We start from the raw sequence: 21,331 nt of genomic DNA on the forward strand, positions 1-21,331 counted from the left end.
ACTGTCAAATAGAATGTCCTTGTTAACATGGAACTAAAACCAAACATCTTCTGTATATATTGTACATAGATGACATATTCCTGCAGGTACCGATATTGAGCACTTCCTACAGGTCAAAGATGCATTCGAGTGAAGTTCTGTCCTAAGGCTCACTTACGAGATGGAGAGTTAAAGTTAAGCTACCTTTCCTAGATGCAATAGGAAACTGCACTCGACACTAAGGAAACGAACAGAGGAATGGGCCTTTATGCCTGTAGTTGGAGTCCTGATAGGCATAAGCGGAGCGTTGTCAATGTCTATATCAACCGTGCTCTCTCACACACAGCTCCAGTTGAAAGCAGGTTGGCAAGGAACTCTGTAAAGACAGGTCCGAGTCAATAATAAACACTCTAACGGATATGTTGAAGAGATCATTAAAAGGAAGGTGAATCGCTATGCTACCTCTAACAAAACTCTCAACAATACATTACAGGTCTCCTGTTAATATATTATACGGGAACTTCTCTGACACGAATCATTCACGAAATGAAGGAAAGAATCCTGAAAGACATTATTGATAGAAACGTAAGCCCAACGGATACCAACCTAATCAAGTTAATAATATATTCTAAGAGCAGGAAGACTGTCAACTTGTCATGAAAAATTATTTTGAGTCCAAACGAAATACTTTTAAAGAGACGAATGTCAATCTATGCCTTCACGTGCTAACTTGGGGACTCTCAGCCCCAGCGATCTCGGAATATAGGCAAGACAACTATATCTCTCTCAAGGAGTCTAACAATACGCAAACGGCACGATCCCATCAAGGAACATATGATCTCTACACACAAGGAAATCATCACCAAATCATCACCCTGACCGAGAGCACTAAATCATCGACATATACGACAGCAGAAGACAGAACATTGGCAAGATACTACACATCACACAAACACTAGGCAACTATCAACAGCACGCTAACACCCGGTTCCGCTGTGGCATCTTCGAGACCAAGACGAAACATACTGCTTCTGTTTCAACATCATTGAAATATGAGACAGCAGTTACAGCCGCGGTCCTGTGCCACGTAAGTCCACCTACGGGCTCACAATAGCCCGTGCAACTTGGAACTTTTGGTTCCAAGCTGCTGAATCTAAAACAACAACACATAACAGGAGACTGGTCAACTGTAGTAGGCCTACTGGCCCACAGTAAATGCTTTATAATGCCCCTAGGTTATATATTCACCTGCTTCCAGCCATAATCTAAAACAAGCAATCAATCTAAATATGTAAATGGTGAAGTACAAACATCTGATAAGCATTCAGCTTGGAAAGAAAAAATAGGAATCCTGATTAGTTTTATGTCCAGAGTGCTATTCGATACAATGCACGTTCTATGTACACATTTTTATTAATCATGAAATGGCCTGAACACCTGTAAGGCGATGACGCAGGTGGAGGCACCGATGCACTCGCTGCTTCTGTATGTATGCATTGCCAGGTTTTGAGTGTCAGAGCTTGCTTGGCTATGGTCAGAAGAGGTTGTGGGGTCTGATCGCCTGTTGTTGCCCCTCGTCGGTGTAGTCCTCTGCAGAAGCGAAGGTAGAGTCAAGAGCCACGACACTCCTGCAGCCACAGCTGTACATTACCAGCATGAAGCTTTGGTTTTGGCTTGTGTCGTCTTCTGCCTTTTACTTCTGTTGCAGGTAAGGACGAACCACTGAAATACGACCCAAAACATACGCCATTATTGAATTTACGTTCATATAAATTCCTTGTGAGCCCTTTCTTGTGTATGTTTTTTTGTCTAATATAATAAATAATTTACTTCTGGTGCTGCTTTGTAGTTTATCTTGTTCGTCTGCAACTCAGTAAACTATCTACAGTTTAACACCATAAATGTTTATGTCGGAAAACCCGACACCATTTATTAATATTAAATACAATAGGTAGATAATATTGCTGCTGCTGTGTAATAAGCAAATTAACTTACAGAAAATGTAGCCTAGTGGAATTTTCCGTCAATAGAAAACGGAGAATATCATTGCCACGTCGCTATTAAATTCACCTGCTAATTCTTTTGGGAACATTCTTAATACATCAGTCTTTAGACTGTAAGCATCATAAAACCATCTCCCTTGAATCAACAAAATTATTAGTACCAAAACAGAGTAAATGTGAGCCCTCAACCACTTCTTGACATCCTGGACAAGAGAGCCAGGGAGTCAGTGGAGGATGGCAGGAGTCGCCTTTGTTAATTTTAACAACATGTTGCTGGAATTTGCTCCTATAATTCTCCCTTGGACAGCTGTGTTACGGAAGTATAGTGCTTCGTTATCGACACACAACTGTGTCTACTATAAAGGAAGTTCTTTCCAAAACCCGTTTATTATCTTACATACCTGGCCAGTTATGTTAGGTAGATATAGGGTGGGCCGGTTAGCACACGAATTGATTTTGTTTTTGATTGTTGCCGCCGAAGGCGGCTAGGTTTATTGTGCACCCCATACTCATCCTGTGAGCGGTAGCGCAAAAGCATTACAGAGGGCACAAAAGGTATTTATCAGACCTCATCTTAGATTATTACATAAACAATTTCTTCAATCCTTCACACCTTATAGATATAATGTCAGCTAGTTACAGAGAAAGTGCTATTACAAGAGTACATATTTACAGTAAGTCATCATACATTAATGGTAGGTCTTGTCCGTTAATACATAATAGTTTGGCCAATGGGGATATTACAGTCATAGGGGAGCTTCTGTTATTATTAGTCCTCACAATTCACTATTTGTTTCTGAATCTCATATGTCGTCATCTACTGGAAGCAAAATGTAGGTACAGTGCAAGGATTTCAGGTAATTTATCCATGGTAATAAGATAGGTTGCCATATCATACAGAGTGAGCTTAGATTTATCTCTAAAAGGCTCAATTTTACAACAATCCAAGATATAGTGTTCGAGTGTGTGTCCCTGCCTATGTCCACACACTTTACACTTTACTTCATCTAGATCCCTATACAAGCCGAACTGCCAGAGATACTTGTAGCCAAGTCTTATACGAGCTGTCACAACATCTGTTAGTCTACTGACTTTGTTACTTGCCCCATACACATGTTTTACTTCACACATTTCATTGTGATGAACAATGGACCTGCTAGTTCCAGTTTGCACTGTTCTACTTTCTTCAAATCCATCCAGGAGTTCTCGTCTAATGACACTTTTAAGGGACCTATTTGATAACTCAAGATTCCATTCAATACTGTCTTTTTTACTGCAGCCTTAGCAAGGGCGTCAACTTTGTCATGTTCCTGCATGCCAATGTGAGAAGGAATCCACAACATTTTTATATTTACCCTCTTGCTAAGTATTCTTACATATCTACGTCTAGCTTCCAAGACAAGCACGTTATTACTTGATTGCAAACTGTTTATTGCTCGTAGTGAGGATAGGGAGTCAGAAATAATTAAGCTGTCTACTTCAGTGTTGTCAATAATTTCGAGTGCTACCAGTATCGCTACCAACTCGGCTTGCATTGTGGACGCCCAGTTACTAATTCGGATATTTCTTTGAATTGTGCTGCCATCGGGCTGATGAGCAATAACACACGAGACAACGACCATCCCACGGTGGCCAATATTCTCATCTCTTTATTTAAATTGCCATTATTTCCTCTGCTATATCTGTCAAATATATATAAGATTTCTGCTATTATTTGTGATTGCCCTTTGACCGGTAGAACAGAAGAGGAAGAAGAATTAACAGTAATCTAGTACTCCAGTACATAAGTTGGAGGCTAGCCACACCTAAAGTGTATCGACTGGCTTGTTCATTCATGTTCATACTGGTTGTCTTGGATATAACAACAATAAGATAAGGCCTCCCAGTTTAATTAGTTACATGTGTAGTACTGTAGTGAATGTCTAACAATCAATAATTTGATTGCTAGACTACATATAAACAATATACCGCTCAGAATGTGTAAACCCCCCCAGAACGTGTAAGGAAACGATTTGTGAGACATTTTAAGAAATACAGTCCATTTTATTCAAACAGTTTGCAATCGAATCATATAAATTAATGTAAAATAGAAATTCTATATAAATTTATATAAATTAAATAAATATAACTCTCACAGGTCAATTCCCCACAGTTTAAACCTAAATTTATCCAATTTTAACTCGCTTTAATTCATATTAATAGCTTCTGTCATTTTGTTTCAATATTTTTTTATTATTAATTTAGATCCTCCAGTAGAATGTCCCTATGTTGTACCTGCACTGTGATATATCTCATTGTTTTGCTTTCAGAGTGATATGTTCCAGTGTTTTACTTTCACAGTGATATTTTCCTTCTTCTACTCTTACAGTGATATATTCCCTTGATCTATTTTCACAATGTCCCCTTGTTGTATTTTCAGTGATATGTCCCCATGTTGTATTAATAGTGATGTATCTCGTTCTTCTTCCTTCTAAGGAATTCCCTTGCTGTTCTTTCACATCTTCCTTCTTATGGGAAACTATAAATTATTACATATAGATAAATATTGCAAGATATTGCTTGTTTTGGCAATAATTTGGAGCCCCTTATAGCTATTATTTTGCTGTCCATCTTCAGCTAATAAACAATGTGGTTTAATATTTATAACTAAGATCCCAAATATGGACCATAAATGTTGTGTTACTTTGAGTACTGATGGAACAGTATTGTCAACAAGTATCAATATAATGGGTGAGAAGATAACATGTTGGTCAAACCTGAGATAGGTCTTGTAAAGCTCAGTAGATGTTGTGGTCGTTGTGTTGTCCGGACGGTTCAAGGCGTCTTGCTTCGGTATGGTGGCTCTCTCCTCTATGAAATTACCGATGAATTATTTGAGTCTACGTGGAAGGCTCCAGACAAGGTAAATTCTTCGTATCAATATGGTGAATAGTCGCTTACGTCGTGAAAGCTTTAGCTCCCAGTTAATTTACCTGAATTAACCTGAGAGCAATCATCTTTAGTGACTTCGAAGGGAACAGAAAGCCTGTGTCTTGTAGGCAGAGCAGAAAACTTGGAACGCGTTACCGACAACAGAGTAAAAACTTTGCTAGTTAATGCATGTGACGATCATGGATCTTTCTTACCATGAGAGTAGGTAAATGTTTAAATTTTATTCGTGAGCGTCCTCCTTTGTGAGAGTGTGTAAATGTTTAAGTTTTACACAAGTGTACTCCTATGTGAGAGTAAATAAATGCACAAATTTTGGGCTAGTGTTCCAGACACTGTTCCAGAGTGTTTATATGGCTCTTGTAGTCTAGTTTGCATTGAGCTTGGCTATGCATCCTTTGGTTGGATACATTATGCTGCACAGTCAGCATGGATGTGCAACACCACAACACCATTCTGAATTACCAACACATAGTGATGGACACCACAATAATCCCACGCACTGATGATCGTATGAGGTTCTGAACCGCTGAGGCTGTGTTCATTCGGGAGCGGACGCCATTAATCAACATTCAGATGAACTTGACTTCGAGCATACAGCTGTTCGATGGCCTGCCATTGATCCAGAGGGAAAACAGCAGACCCAGTCGACAACTAGAAGCTGGAGTGTCTTGTATGTTCGTCCATGAATGTGGGACTGTGTAAATAATTGGTTGAACTTGTTCGATAAATAAGTAAATGTATACCAGAAGGTTCTTGTCTCACAATTCCCACAGTGGGAGGGAGGGAGGGGTTAGTTTCCATAATAAAATGAATCCCTATGGTGCAGTATTTATTATTTAATTTGATTTAGAATATTAATTGTTACTCCAAGTTAATTTCTGATTAATGAAATAGTTTATATAATTTACAACTCCGTCTAAATTAGAGTTAGTAAAGCAATGAAGCATCGCTGTCTAGAAGACTTCTTCGAACAGCTTAAACATCATATGGTGTCATCTGTAGAACAGAGCAGCCCTTTGTGTTCAATATGGCTGCCTCACGTCTGATTGGCTGTAGGTGACACGACTTTCCTGCTGACAATTTATATTATTTGATTCAATGGTATTAATTTATAATTATTTCAATTAAATTCAATATTCCTAATTAGTAGAGTTTAAAGACTAACATTCTCTTATTTATGTTTATAACCTTGACCATAACGGGTCCAACACCTCCCTAGTCTCCCTGATTATACATGGATCAATGGTTGAAGGAAAAAACAAAGGGTCATGCTAAATGGAAACGAATCGGAACGGAAAAAAGTGATAAGTGGGGTGCCACAAGGGTCCTGTTTGGGACTTACCCTTTTTTCATATTCATCAATGACATAGACGAGAATATTACAAACCACGTCAACAGATTTGCAGATGACACAAAAATTTATGGTAAAGTGGGAAATGATAACGATATTGAAGCCTTACAAAGAGATCAACATGAACTCCACAAACGGTCAGAAGACTGGCAAATGCTTTTTAATATCGACAAATGCCAGACCTTGTATGTGGGGCATAACAACCTACGCCACGACTGCCAAATTAATAGCATTACATTACAGCAGACTGATGAAGAAAGGGACCTTGGAGTAAAGATCCACTACTCATTAATACTTGCACAACAGATTGGGTGCATCAGTCATAAAAGCTAACCAAACTCTTGGGATACTCAAGTGTTTTTTGACTATGAGGAAAAGAAGGTAATGGTTCAACTGCATAAATCTCTGATGTCGCCCCCACTTAGATTACTGTATCCAAGAATGAACACCTTTTTCAGAAAGACATAGCTGCTCTGGAGAATGTGCAACACCGGGCAACAAAAGTCATTCCAGAGCTAAATCATCTCTAGTATTAGGAACGCTTGAAGGCCACAGGGCTAACAACACGGCAAAAGAGGCATGACAGGCGGATCTCATTGAAACTTTTAAAATACTGAACAAGTTGGAGGATGTTGATCCGGATATTTTCTAGGTCAGATGTAACAAACAAGGAGTAACGGTTTCAAACTCAACAAGCCACAATGTAGGACTGAGAACAGGAGAGGCTTTTTTCACCCTCAGGTTTATTAACCCATGGAACCGCCTACCCATCGTAGCCTTAACTGCCAAACTGTGCTGAATTCCAAAATATACCTGGAAAGATCATCAAGGCAAATTTGGTACTTTCGACAAACCACCGGCTTCCTGTCCTCGTCGAGGCCACTAGGTTTAGTGGCCCACAGGTAAATATCTGACCAGAAATATATATATATATATAATAGATAGAGACAGAGGTTCACATGTTAATAAGAGAGGGACTGTTGAACATGGACATCTGACCAACCGTAATCATCTGAATATGGTGAAAATGTCCAATATTTGTACTGCTTATCAACGTATATTTCCCTGACAAGCGAGCAGCCTCCCAGATGATGGCGTCGTCGCCTTCCTCTCATTCTTTTAGGCAATGTAAGGATTAATAATGATTTAAGAGTTATTTATATATTTTAATTGAATACAAAAATGCGAACTATTAGAATTACTTTAATAAATTGGTAAAGTGTGATCCATTTTCCTCACTCCTATTTGGGTATGAGATCTCACACAAAAAAAGCTTCAGTTTCATATTTGTCTTGGCATAAGGCAGGATCACCTGACGGAAATAAACATAAGTATTGCCTCAGCCCATAATATTACTTATTGTAAATAATTATTATAACACAGAAAAAGTCATCATAAGCTTCATTTTAGTAATTCACATTTAATAGTTATAGTTTAGTTTATTTATTCATAAATGGAGAAAATATTCCCCACAATAAATCCGTCTGCCTATCTACCTATCTATCTGTCGATACACGTATTCATCTGTGCATCCATTTATCCATCCATATATCTGTCCATCTATCTATCAATACATCCACTAATAATTTTATCCATCCATCTATATCTATCAATCCATCCACCTATCAATCTTTCCATTCATCTACTCATCTATCTATAAAAATATCTATCCCACTATCCATCTATATATCTATTCATATGAGATCCTCTGTTGGATCATAGTGTCCTCTGTTCTGAGACATAAGTGTCCTCTCTTCAAGTTTCAGTCTCTGTTTCTGTCTCTGTCTCTTTCTCTTATTAAAAAAAATCACTAAAAAATAAATAATAAAAAATAGAATAGTTACCCTTTACTAAGAGACACATTTGAAGCTGTGGGATGATCATATGATTTATTTTGGATGGCAAGAAATTTTTGTTAATTTTCCCGAGATCAGTAAATAATTGGGAATATTTCCATATTTGGTTTTTACAAGAATTTTTTGTTTAATATTTTGACTGTGTAGACGGCGAGCAGTGCCAAATATTGGTCTGAATGTGACCCCTGGCACGCTGTTCCTTTTATATATCTGGCGACCCCAACCAACATATGTTCATCTCGTACCCCAGATCATTCCCTGTCAATTTGAGTAGCTAGCCCCAAGCGTCTGGTCCTCAACTTTGAACAGACAAACATAGAAGCGAACGAAATATTACATCTTACAGGTATAGATATACAGCCTTTTTACACTACTATTGGCTACCTTCCTACATATTTTTATTGGAAACAATATTCTCAATTACAGGAAAACGCTAATGGAAAAACTAATGAAGCAGAACCTCAAGAACAGGAGAGAACAGTTCTGGAGCCGCGAGACAAAAGAGCCAGAGACTCTGGCCTGGAGGACCATTATATAAAAGGTGACCACGACGACAGAAGTTCTGGCAATCCCGAGGGAAGAGCAAGAGTTCGCAGAGCCAAGAATGAACTAAAACGACGTCACACTAAGAGTAAGGAAGAAGGTGACCGTGTCAAAATTATGGTGAATCACAAACTCATAAACTAAGTAAAGGTTTCTGGACAAAGAATGAAGAAAAACGCCGCAATGTACAGAAAAAGACAAAATCGAACTTTAAGAGCAGAGAGGCGCGTGGAGGTAGCAAGGAACGCATTTCCGTAAGAGCTGGCAGATACAAGACTGTGGGAGGAGGACAAACTGGCAAGAAAGCCGCTAAGGGAAGCAAAGTCACTGGTAAGAAAGCCACTAAGGGAAGGAAAGTTACTGGCAAGAAAGCCGCTAAGGGAAGCAAAGTCACTGGGAAGAAAGCCGCTAAGGGAAGGAAAATCACTGGGAAAAAAACCGCTAAGGGGAGGAAAATCACTGGGAAAAAAGCTTTAACGAACAGGAAAGTAACCGGGAAAAAAGTTTCAAAGAACAGGAATGTCGCTGGCAAGAAGGCCAATAAAGAAAAGAAAGTCATCGCAGGGGAGAAACAAAATAAAAATTCCGTAAGAATTTACGTGAATCCAGAAACAAACAACACAAGAAAAACAGCCGTCAACAGGGAAAGTTAATCAAACCAAAGAAAGCAAAATCTAATTATAAACAAAGTAACAAACAAACGGCCAAAGCTAACAAACATACAAAATCGCCAAAGAGTAACGAAAACAAAAGACAAAAAGGCAACAAAAGCAAGAGTGGTAACAAAAATAAAAAGCGAGACAAACCTACTAAGAAACATCAGGACAAAGGAAAGGCATCAAAGCAACACAAGACCAATCAAAAAAAACTTAAAACTGCCAATAAAATAAAAAATAATGTCAAAACCATCAAAAAAAGTAAAAAAAAGAATGAAAACCAAAATATAAATAAAAATGAAAAAAATAAAAAACTACAGAAAAATAGCCTGAAAGCAAAAAAGAAAGGTAACAAAACAGCAGTAAAGAAGGCAGGGAAGAAAACAGTAAAGCACTCTAGTACTGGAGCTTCTCATGAATCAAGTGAAAACCATAGTTTTGAGTCAAAGATAAAGTGCAAACCTCATAAGAAGTGTATTCAAGTCGGCGGGAAGTGCCAGAACAAAACCTGCAAGACCAAAGTTGTTGCTGGCAAGTGCAAGGGGAAGTCGTGTGTGTGTTGTCTCTCACGTAAGTTGTGCAAGTGAATGTTCTTTGTCTTAGTGGAATTTACCTGAAGTTATTAATGTAAATATTCATGAGACAATCACAATAAGATCTTCCAAAGTGAAGCTTAAATTTCTTGAAGTTTAACAGCCTTGCATAACAGCTCTTTTGTGTATTGTTTAGAACTGCCTGAAAGTTGTAAATATAGTTCTAAATACAGTTATTATTTGTAATTTATGCTTTGTGGATCTAACTAGTGCCGGTGTGCTGTAAGTTTATTACATATTTCACTGTTAATTTCATAGTTTTCGTTCTGTTAAGTGGCAATGTGGTATAACCGTGAATGTCCAAGTTTTAAGCTGGCCAGGACAACGTCCCACCGTTTTCTGCTCTGTACAGAAGTATGCCAAGTTAAGATGGCTGGCTTCAGTGATCTCAGTTATTTTCCACTTTCACTTTGAAGCTGTTTATTTTGAAGTTTGTAATGTGTTATGTCAATATTTTGTAGTTATTCATGTTAATTATGTAGTTAGTCCTGTTTGTTTCATTTATCTTGCAGCTTGCCTATAACAGCATAGAAGTTTGTGTTGGTAGCCGTTTTTAAAGAGATATAAAATTCTATGTAAGATGAAGTGGCCATTCATTTTTCTTCTAAACACAAAATTCATATCAAAGAAAATAGTTATAGCCCTTGACCTCCCCATATACTGGAAAGATCTGCTCTTCACTACTAAATAATCTAAAGTCTTCATTCTTACTCAAGTACACACAGGCTGACAGACATTAGCTGTCCTCGCTAGTTAGCTAACCTTGACGGTGTGAAGTCTGTCAGTCTGCTGTTCAAACACATTAATTGATGGTACGAGGTGATGAAGGATGATCGTTCGTTGATAGATGGCTGAGAGTCAGGTGTTCTAGCCACAATAGTGACTCTAATTTTTGCATTAGATAATATTTCAAGAACCGCCTTAGACAGTTTACGTGAGTTATTTGAACCAATAAATGTCTCAAGCTTCTGACGAACGAGTTTATTGCACATGTGTATTATGTAGGGAAATTATGCTAAGGTTATCCATATTTTTCTTCCAGACTTCAAAATATGAATGATCTAGATAATTTGGAGTCAGAACTGATAATAATGCTTATTTTTTACAAGCAGCTTGTGCACTGAAACCAAAAAAGAAGTGTAAGATATACAAGGGCGTGTGCAAGAAGAAGTGCGGGTCGACGGAGCGCAAGATAGCCAAAGGCTGCTCCAACAAGAAGTGTGTCTGCTGTGCCAAGGCTTGCAAGCCATTGAGCGCCTGCAATGTTCTCGGTGGTTACTGTGTCTCCAGTAAGAAACTCTGTACAGGATTGATAAACAAAAAGGGCTGCAAGGGAACCAAGTGTCTCTGTTGTTATCCAAGTAAGTTTCCTTTTTCCTCTCTCCCTTTCTCCTGTCTCCCCTCCTCCTCCTCCTCCACCCTCTTCTGGTCCTCCACTTCATTCATTCAAGTGCATTTATATTTATTTTAACAGTTCTACGCATCTTAATTTAAAAGGTCTCTCCACTTCTAACTTCGTATTCAACAGTCAACATTCTCCCGTGTATAATTTTGTAAAGGACAAACTAGTGTGGTCGACTTAGATAACAAATTTTAGCACATTATGTGGTAGTCCTTGAGATGTGACGTGGCTAAACTAACAAGTGATCTATCACTTAACTACAGCACTGCGCCGCCTTAATTATAATGACGAGGAATTTAATAATGCATTTTGATCTTCGACAGTTTTAAGCAACTGTATGATAGCTAATTCATATCAATAATCTTTCTTGCAATTAGGCTAAAACAAATTTAATCTAACTTTCAGTTTCTGCCTCAGCCGGGAATCGAACCCACCCCCCCCTTGGGAATCCGACCCCTATGAACTGTTCCCTGAGCTAAGAGGGCCTGTAAACTCAGGGCCACTCGCTAAATTTATTTGTGTATATTTAATTTGTGTGTCCTTAAATTAATTATTCATAGAGCATATTTAATTATTTGTGTTTGTGTGTGTGTGTACTCACCTAGTTGTGCTTGCGAGGGTTGAGCGCTGGCTCTTTGATCCCACCTCTCAACTGTTAATCAACTGATGTACAGATTCCTGAGCCTACTGGGTTGTATCATATCGACATATGGAACTGTGTAAGAAGTCTGCCTCCACCACATCACTGACTAATGTATTTCATCTGTTAACTACTCTGGCAGTGAAAAAAATTCTTTGTAACCACTCTGAAGCTCATGTCTCTGTGGCTCAGGTGGTTATCATGTCTACCCTTACTCTTCTGTTTTCCAGGGACGTGAGGTTCAGCTCCTTTATCCTTACCACGTTGCTCATACCTCTCAGTTCCGGGACGAGTCTGGTGGCATACCGCTGAATCTTCTCTAACTTTGTCTTGTGTTTAACTAGGCATGGACTCCAAGCTGGAGCTGCATATTCGAGGATTGGTCTGACATAAGTGGTATACAGGGTCCTGAATGATTTCTTACACAAGTTTCTAAAGGCAGTTCTTATGTTGGCCAGTCTAGCATATGACGCTCATGATATCCTTTTGATGTGGGCCACTGGGGACAGGTTCGGTATGATATCAACCCCCAGATCTTTCTCGATATTTGACTCTTGCAGGATTTCACCTCCCAGAAGGTACCTTGTGTTCAGCCTTCTGCTTCCTTCGCCTAATTTCATTACTTTACACTTTCCTGAGTTGAACTTTAGTATTCATTTTCTAGACCATTCTTCCAGTTTGTCCAGGTCGCCCTGTAGTCTCTGTCTATCTTCATCTGCCTTGATTCTTTTCATAATTTTTGCATCATCAGCAAACTTTGAGAGGAATGAGTCTTTACGTTCTGGAAGATCGTTTACATATATTAGAAACAGGATGGATCCAAGTACAGAGCCCTGTGGGACTCCGATGGTGATATCACGCTACTCTGAAGTTTCCCCCTTCACAGTTACTCACTGTTTTCTGTTGCTTAGATATTCCCTTATCCACTGGAGCACCTTACCTTTTACTCCCGCCTGTTGCTCCAACTTTTGTAAAAGCCTATTATGGGGTACTGTGTCAAAGGCTTTCTGACAGTTCGAGAAAATGCAGTCTGCCCACCCTTCTCTTTCTTGCCTAATTTTTGTTGTGTGGTCATTTAACTCTATTAAACCTGTGAGGCACGATTTACCATCTCTGAACCCATGCTGGTGGTGTGTAACAAAGCTATTTCCCTCCAGATGCTCTACAAGCCTTTTCCTCACGATCTTCTCCATAACCTTACATGATATACAAGTTAGGAAACCTGGCCTGTAGTTCAGTGCCTCTTGCCTGTCACCTTTTTGTATATTGGGACTACATTAGCTATCTTTCAGCTTTCTGGTAGGTCTCCTGTTTCCAGTGACCTGTTATACACCATACAGAGTGGCACACTTAGTGCTTCTACGCCTTCTTTTAATATCATGGTGAGATTCTGTCAGGCCCAACAGCCTTTGTCACATTCAGCTCCACCAGATTCCTTTTGACCTCATCACTGGTGAGGTCAAATTCCTCCAAGGTTGCTTGGTTTGCCTCCTCCTCATTTAGTGCAGGGGGCTTCTCCTTGTTCTTTTGTGAAGACCTTCTGGAATCTCTTGTTGAGTTCTTCACACACTTCCTTGTCATTCTTTGTGTATCTATTCTCCCCTTTTCTCAGTTTCATCACCTTTACCGCTGTTTTCCTCCTGATGTGGCTGTGAAGCAGTTTTGGTAAGATCTTAGCTTTACTCGCAATATCATTTTTATACTGTCTCTCTGCTTCTCTCCTCACTTTGAGGTACTCATTTCTGGCCCTCTGGTATCTCTCCCTGCTCTCTGGTGTTCTGTTATTCCTGTAGTTTCTACACGTTCTTTTACTCAATTGCTTCGCTACCTTACATTCCTGGTTGAAACATGGATTCTTCTGTTACTTTTCGTTTTTCTCCTTTTGAACCGGGATAAACCTATCTGCAACTTCCTGACACTTCTGGGTGGCAGTCCATCATATCCTGTTCAGTCTTCTCTCTGAGTTCTGTTTCCCATGGTATTCCTCTTAAAAAGTTTCTCATCTTGTCATATTTTCCTCCTCGGTAATTTAGTCTTTCCCTTCCGATCTCATTCTTGGATAGGTTATCCCTACCTCCACCAGATACCAAAATGTAAATACACTGTGGTCACTCTTTCCTATGGGGGCTTCAAATTTGACTTCACTTATTTCTGTCTCATTCAAGTTGAATATCAGGTCGAATCTAGCTGGTTCGTCATTGCCTCTCATTCTTGTGAGTTCCCTGACATGTTGGCTCAGAAAGTCCCTTGTTGCCACTTCCAAGAGTTTAGCTCACCATGTATCAGCACCTCCATGTAGGTCCTCATTCTCCCAGTCTATTTTCCATGGTTGAATTCGCCCATGATTAAGAGTCTGGAGCCATTCTTGCAGGCAGCTGAAGCTGCTCTGTTATATTATTAGTTGCCATGTTGTTCATATCAAACTCCTGTCTGGATCTTTTGTCATTTAGTGGAGGGTTGTAAATGACTGCCACTATTATCTTAGGTCCACCCATTGTCATAGGTCCTGTTATGTAATCTTTGAATCCATCACAGCCAAGAATTTCTATATCATCCAAGCTCCAGTCCTTCCTTATCAGCAGGGCCACTCCTCCACCTCCTCTCCCTTTTCCTCTCATCCTTACTATATAGTAGTCCTTTAGAAACACAGCGTCTGCTATGACTCCTGACAATTTTGTTTCTGTGAGTCCTATTACATTTGGGTTTTCTTCCTGCGCCCTTTCCGCTAGTTTGCTTGCTTTATTGGTAATCCCATCGATGGTTCAGTACATTACATTGAAGCTCACTTTCCTATATCCATTTTTACCGTCCCTCCCCACTAGTGTAGGAAGTTGTTCCATGGACATTGCTACGTGGGTAGGCTCCTCCTCCTGTGGGTAGTTGCAAGCTTGAAAACTCGTGTTTTTTTATTTATTTTTGCTTGTATTTTTACTATTTGTGTCTGCAGAATCGAGCAATTAGCTCTTGGATCCCGCCTTTCTAATCAATTTAGTTTTCCTCTATGCCTACTACATATACTTCTCTTACATACATACACATACAAACATCCCCAGGAAGCAGCCCGTAGCAGCTGTCCAATTCCCAGGTACCTATTTACTGCTAAGGTGAACTGCTGCTGAGTACTCACCTAGTTGCCCAGTTGTACTCACGTAGTTGTGCTTGCGGGAGTTGAGCTCTGGCTCTTTGGTCCCGCCTCTCAACTGTCAATCAACTGGTGTACAGATTCCTGAACCTACTGGGCTCTATCATATCAACATTTGAAACTGTGTATGGAGTCTGCCACCACCACAACACTTCCTAGTGTATTCCATTTATTAACTACTCTGACACTGAAAAAATTCTTTCTAATGTCTCTGTGGCTCATTTGGGTACTAAATTTCCACCTGTGTCCCCTTGTTCGTGTTCCACCCGTGCTACAAAGATTTTGTCTTTGACCACCCTGTCAATTTCCCTGAGATTTTATAGGTGGTTGGTTATCATGTCTCCCCTTACTCTTCAGTTTTCCAGGGATGTGAGGTTCAGCTCCTTCAGCCTTCCCCATAGCTCATACCTCTCAGTTCCTGGACGAGTCTGGTGGCATACCGCTAAATCTTCTCTAACTTTGTCTTGTGTTTAACTAGGTATGGACTCCAAGCTGGAGCTGCATATTCCAGGATTGGTCTGACATAAGTGGTATACAGGGCGCTGAACGATTCCTTACACAAGTTTCTAAAGGTAGTTCTTATGTTGGTCAACCTAGCATATGCCGCTGATGATATCCTTTTGATGTGGGCCTCTGGGGACAGGTTTGATGTGATATCAACTGGCAGATCTTTCTCTCTATTTGACTCTTGCTGGATTTCACCTCCAGATGGTACATTGTGTTCAGCCTTCTGATCCTTTCTCCTAATTTATTTACTTTTCACTTTCCTGAATTGAACGTTAGTAGCCATTTTCTATACCATTTCTCCAGTTTGTCCAGGTCGTCCAGTTTGTGTGTGTGTGTACTTACCTAATTGAGCTTGCGGGGGTTGAGCTCTGGCTCATTGGTTCCGCCTCTCAACTGTCAATCAACTAATGTTATGGTTCCTGAGCCTTCTGGGCTCTATCATATTTACACTTGAAGCTGTGTATGGAGTCAGCCTCCACCACATCATTTCCTAATGCATTTCATTTGTCTACTACTCTGACACTGAAAATTCTTTCTAACGGCTCTATGGCTCATTTGGGCACTCAATTTCCACCTGTGTCCCCTATGCTATGTGTACGTGTGTACACACCTAAGTGTGTGTATATATATGTGTGTGTGTACTCACCTAATTGTGCTTGCGGGGGTTGAGCTCTGGCTCTTTGGTCCCGCCTCTCAACCGTCAATCAACAGGTGTACAGGTTCCTGAGCCTATTGGGCTCTATCATATCTACACTTGAAACTGTGTATGGAGTCGGCCTCCACCACATCACTTCCTAATGCATTCCATTTGTCAACCACTCTGACACTAAAAAAGTTCTTTCTAATATATCTGTGGCTCATTTGGGCACTCAGTTTCCATCTGTGTCCCCTAGTGCGTGTGCCCCTTGTGTTAAATAACCTGTCTTTATCTACCCTGTCGATTCCCTTGAGAATCTTGAATGTGGTGATCATATCCCCCCTAACTCTTCTGTCTTCCAGCGAAGTGAGGTTTAAATCCCGTAGTCTCTCCTCGTAGCTCATACCTCTCAGCTCGGGCACTAGTCTGGTGGCAAACCTTTGAACCTTTTCCAGTTTAGTCTTATGCTTGACTAGATATGGACTTTATGCTGGAGCCGCATACTCCAGGATTGGTCTGACATATGTGGTATATACTGTTCTGAAAGATTCCTTACACAAGTTTCTAAAGGCCGTTCTTATGTTAGCTAACCTGGCATATGCCGCTGATGTTATCCTCTTGATATGAGCTTCAGGGGACAGGTCTGGCGTGATATCAACCCTCAGGTCTTTCTCTTTCTCTGATTCCTGAAGTATTTCATCTCCCAAATGATACCTTGTATCTGGTCTTCTGCTTCCAACCCCTATCTTCATTACATTATATTTGCTTGGGTTAAACTCTAACAACCATTTGTTCGACCATTCCTGCAGCTTGTCCAGGTCTTCTTGAAGCCTCAAGCTGTCCTCCTCTGTCTTAATCCTTCTCATAATTTTGGCGTCGTCAGCAAACATTGAGAGGAATGAGTCTATACCCTCTGGGGTAGACATTTACGTATATCAGAAACAGGATAGGTCCGAGTACAGAGCCCTGTGGGACTCCACTGGTGACTTCACGCCAATCTGAGGTCTCACCCCTCACTGTAACTCTCTGCTTCCTATTGCATAGGTACTCCCTTATCCACTGGAGCGCCCTACCAGTTACTCCTGCCTGTTTCTCCAGCTTATGCATCAGCCTTTTATGGGGTACTGTGTCAAAGGCTTTCCGACAGTCCAAAAAAATGCAGTCCGCCCATCCTTCTCGTTCTTGCTTAATCTTTGTTACCTGATCGTAGAATTCTATTAAGCCTTTAAGGCAAGATTTACCCTCCCTGAACCCATGTTGATGGGTTGTCACGAAGTCTCGTCTCTCCAGATATGTTACTAGGTTTTTTCTCACAATCTTCTCCATCACCTTGCATGGTATACAAGTCAAGGACACTGGCCTGTAGTTCAATGCCTCCTGTCTGTCACCCTTTTTGTATATTGGGACTACATTAGCCGTCTTCCATATTTCAGGTAGGTCTCCCGTTTCCAGTGACCTACTATACACTTTGGAGAGTGGCAAACAAAGTGCTCCTGCACACTCTTTCAATACCCATGGTGAGATTCCGTCCGGCCCAACAGCTTTTCTCACGTCCAGCTCCAATAGGTGCTTCTTGACCTCATCTTTTGTAATTTCGAACCTTTCCAAGGTCGCCTGGTTTGCTACCACCTCTCCTAGCGCCATGACTTCTCCTTGTTCTATTGTAAAGACCAGTGTGTGTGTGTGTGTGTGTGTGTGTGTGTGTGTGTGTGTGTGTGTGTGTGTGTGTGTGTGAGAGAGTGAAAATATAATATTGTTAATAATTTCTCTATTTTAGGAGTGACGACCACAACCACCACCTCAACAACAACTACAACTACAACTACAACTGCTGCACCAAGTACAACTACTACAGTCAGCACAACTACTGCAGCCAGCACAACTACTGTAGCCAGAACAACCACTGCAGCTAACACAACTACAAGAGCCAGCACAACTACTGTAGTCACTACAACCAGTGTTGTAGTCACAACAACTCCAGTGAACGTTACAGCATTAATAGCTAATCTCATTACGCAACTCAACAATTTGGTCACCACTCTAAATAGCACACTTAGTGCGGTAACGACTCTTCAAACCCTTCAAACTCAACTTACTACTCTTCTTAACACAATTAACGCAATACTTGGTGGACTAGGAAGGAGGAGACGCAGCATATCACAAGACATTACTTGGCTTCGGGCGATCATCGACAACACAGCAACCGCGTTGACAAATGGAGACTTTACCGCTGTTAATAGTCAGCTTTCACTGCTAAATATGGCGCAGACCAGATTGTTTCATATATCTTGCAAAATTAATAATTCTTCGTCAGTCAATTCACAACTTCTGTCAGACGTACAGTCAGTTCTAGCCAGCGTCAACAAGGCTGTAGGCGCTGGTAATGTACAAACAAACAATTTAAAAAGCCGGATCAACACCCTTCAATCTCAACTCAACCAACTTGGAGGACCCATTATTCCTCTACCTATCGTCCAGCCCGTGCCACCACTGGCCATTTGTCCAGTGAAACTACCGCCCCGACCACCAAACAGAATTCACACTACCACACGTCCCAATACACATGAAGTTATAAGAACTTCAACAAGAAATATAACACTAGATGATCTCTATTCGCAATTCAGGCGACTGTATTCCGTCTTAAAAGCTACAGATACAGCAATTATGGCTCTTACTCAAGTTGAAACTTTACTTAAAAATCTTGCAGCCGCAATTGATGTATCAATAACAGGACACAGGAGAAAACGCAGTCCCTCTGAAATTATTCACGGAATTCAAGCTCTCATTATTGATACTCGAAATGCGATAACAACAAGAAACACTTCAATTTTATCTTTTATTACTCCTCACCTGAATGCTGCAAGACAGACTTTGGTTCTACTAATACAGGTCATAGTAAATAGATCATTAAGAGTTGATCGAGATCTTTACTTAGCAGTTCATTCTAGTCTTGAAACCATCGAGAATGTCGTAGCTACTGCTAATGCAAGAAGAGCAACAATATTCAGAGAAGTTACCGACCTTCAGCGCAGCATCTTCCTCTATGGAGGAACTACATTGATTGTACCCCGCGCGCCTCCCTTTGTCAGATTTCCTACCATGCCGATCTTTCCTATTATAGCCAGCACTGCAACTCCTGCACCCAGCACTGCAACTCCTCCACCCAGCACTGCAACTCCTCCACCCATCACTGCAACTACTGCAGCCATCACTGCATCAATAGGTACTTCACCGGGCCCAGCAACCTCGGGTGGGACAACGGGTCCATCAAGCTCAGGAAGCACAACTGGTCCAGTAACCTCAGGTGGTACAACGAGTCCAACAACTTCGGGTGGAACAACAGGTTTAACAAGCTCTGGTGGTACAACGGGTTCAACTACCTCGGGTGGTACAACGCGTTCAACAACCTCAAGTGGTACAACGGGTCCAGTAACCTCGGTTGGTACAACGAGTTTAACATCCTCGGTTGGTACAACCGGTCTAACAACCTCGGGTGTTACAACGGGTCCAATAACCTCTGGTGGTACAACGGGTCAAACAACCTTGGGTGTTTCAACGGGTCCAACAACCTCTGGTGGTACAACGGGTCCAACAACCTCTGGTGGTACAACGGGTCCAACAACCTCTGGTAGTACAACGGGTCCAACAACCTCTGGTGGTACAACTGCTTCATAACCTCAGCTAGTAAAACGAGTCCACCATCGTCGACTCTGAACTAGAATTCTCAACAACTAGAATTACTACAACTTAGGACACTACTACACCAAGTACAACTTAGGACACTACTACACCAAGTACAACTTAGGACACTAATACACCAAGTACAACTTAGGACACTAATACCCAAGTACAACTTAGGACACTAATACACCAAGTACAACTTAGGACACTAATACACCAAGTACAACTTAGGACACTAATACACCAAGTACATCTTAGGACACTAATACACCAAGTACAACTTAGGACACTAATACACCAAGTACAACTTAGGACACTAATACACCAAGTACAACTTAGGACACTAATACACCAAGTACAACTTAGGACACTAATACACCAAGTACAACTTAGGACACTAATACACCAAGTACAACTTAGGACACTAATACACCAAGTACAACTTAGGACACTAATACACCAAGTACAACTTAGGACACTAATACACCAAGTACAACTTAGGACACTAATACACCAAGTACAACTTAGGACACTAATACACCAAGTACAACTTAGGACACTAATACACCAAGTACAACTTAGGACACTAATACACCAAGTACAACTTAGGACACTAATACACCAAGTACAACTTAGGACACTAATACACCAAGTACAACTTAGGACACTAATACACCAAGTACAACTTAGGACACTAATACACCAAGTACAACTTAGGACACTTATACACCAATTACAACTTAGGAGACAGCAAAAAAAAAAGTAAAATTACTTACAGTACTACAATAGGATGTATAACAATTTAGGAAACTTTAATAGGAAGTAAATCAGCTCTGGAAATACAACAATAAATACAATAATTTGATTGTGTTGCAACGGGGGCCAGCCTTTAACCTCACTTAATTTGGTTAAATGTTGGTCGTTAGTTAACTATACTTGAGAAACCAGAGTTCTACTTTACGCAGTCAAGGAGATATAGATAGAAGAAGAAAACGATGCTTGAAGTATTCTTTAACAGCAAATACAATTATATTTAAATGCTGATTTAAAGAATTTATATAACAGCTTTTAGAGTGTTTAAGCCATACACATTAAAATATGTTAAAAATACACATTACCATAATACACATTATATATTTAGGGGCCTCGTAGCCTGGTGGATAGCGCGCAGGACTCGTAATTCTGTGGCGCGGGTTCGATTCCCGCACGAGGCAGAAACAAATGAGCAAAGTTTCTTTCACCCTGAATGCCCCTGTTACCTAGCAGTAAAATAGGTACCTGGGAGTTAGTCAGCTGTCACGGGCTGCTTCCTGGGGGTGGAGGCCTGGTCGAGGACCGGGCCGCGGGGACACTAAAGCCCTGAAATCATCTCAAGATAACCTCAAGATACCCCATGTTAAAAATTACACA

General features: G+C 40.5%; 1 protein-coding gene across 1 annotated transcript; it reads left to right on the forward strand.

The window, feature by feature from the left end:
* Nucleotides 1–11,228: 11,228 nt before the first annotated feature.
* Nucleotides 11,229–20,141, forward strand: LOC138356717 (uncharacterized). Its single transcript, XM_069312916.1, has 2 exons — nt 11,229–11,273; nt 18,018–20,141. Exon 2 carries the CDS (start codon nt 18,500–18,502, stop codon nt 19,913–19,915), a length of 1,416 nt encoding a protein of 471 aa, XP_069169017.1. The 5' UTR covers nt 11,229–11,273; nt 18,018–18,499; the 3' UTR covers nt 19,916–20,141.
* Nucleotides 20,142–21,331: the final 1,190 nt, after the last annotated feature.

Source organism: Procambarus clarkii, chromosome 74, assembly GCF_040958095.1.
Source record: "Procambarus clarkii isolate CNS0578487 chromosome 74, FALCON_Pclarkii_2.0, whole genome shotgun sequence".
Lineage (NCBI taxonomy): Eukaryota > Metazoa > Arthropoda > Malacostraca > Decapoda > Cambaridae > Procambarus > Procambarus clarkii.

Bases quoted from the DNA above. Each gene is read 5' to 3' on its own strand.
- LOC138356717 (XM_069312916.1), top strand. From the start codon at position 18,500: ATGGCGCAGACCAGATTGTTTCATATATCTTGCAAAATTAATAATTCT.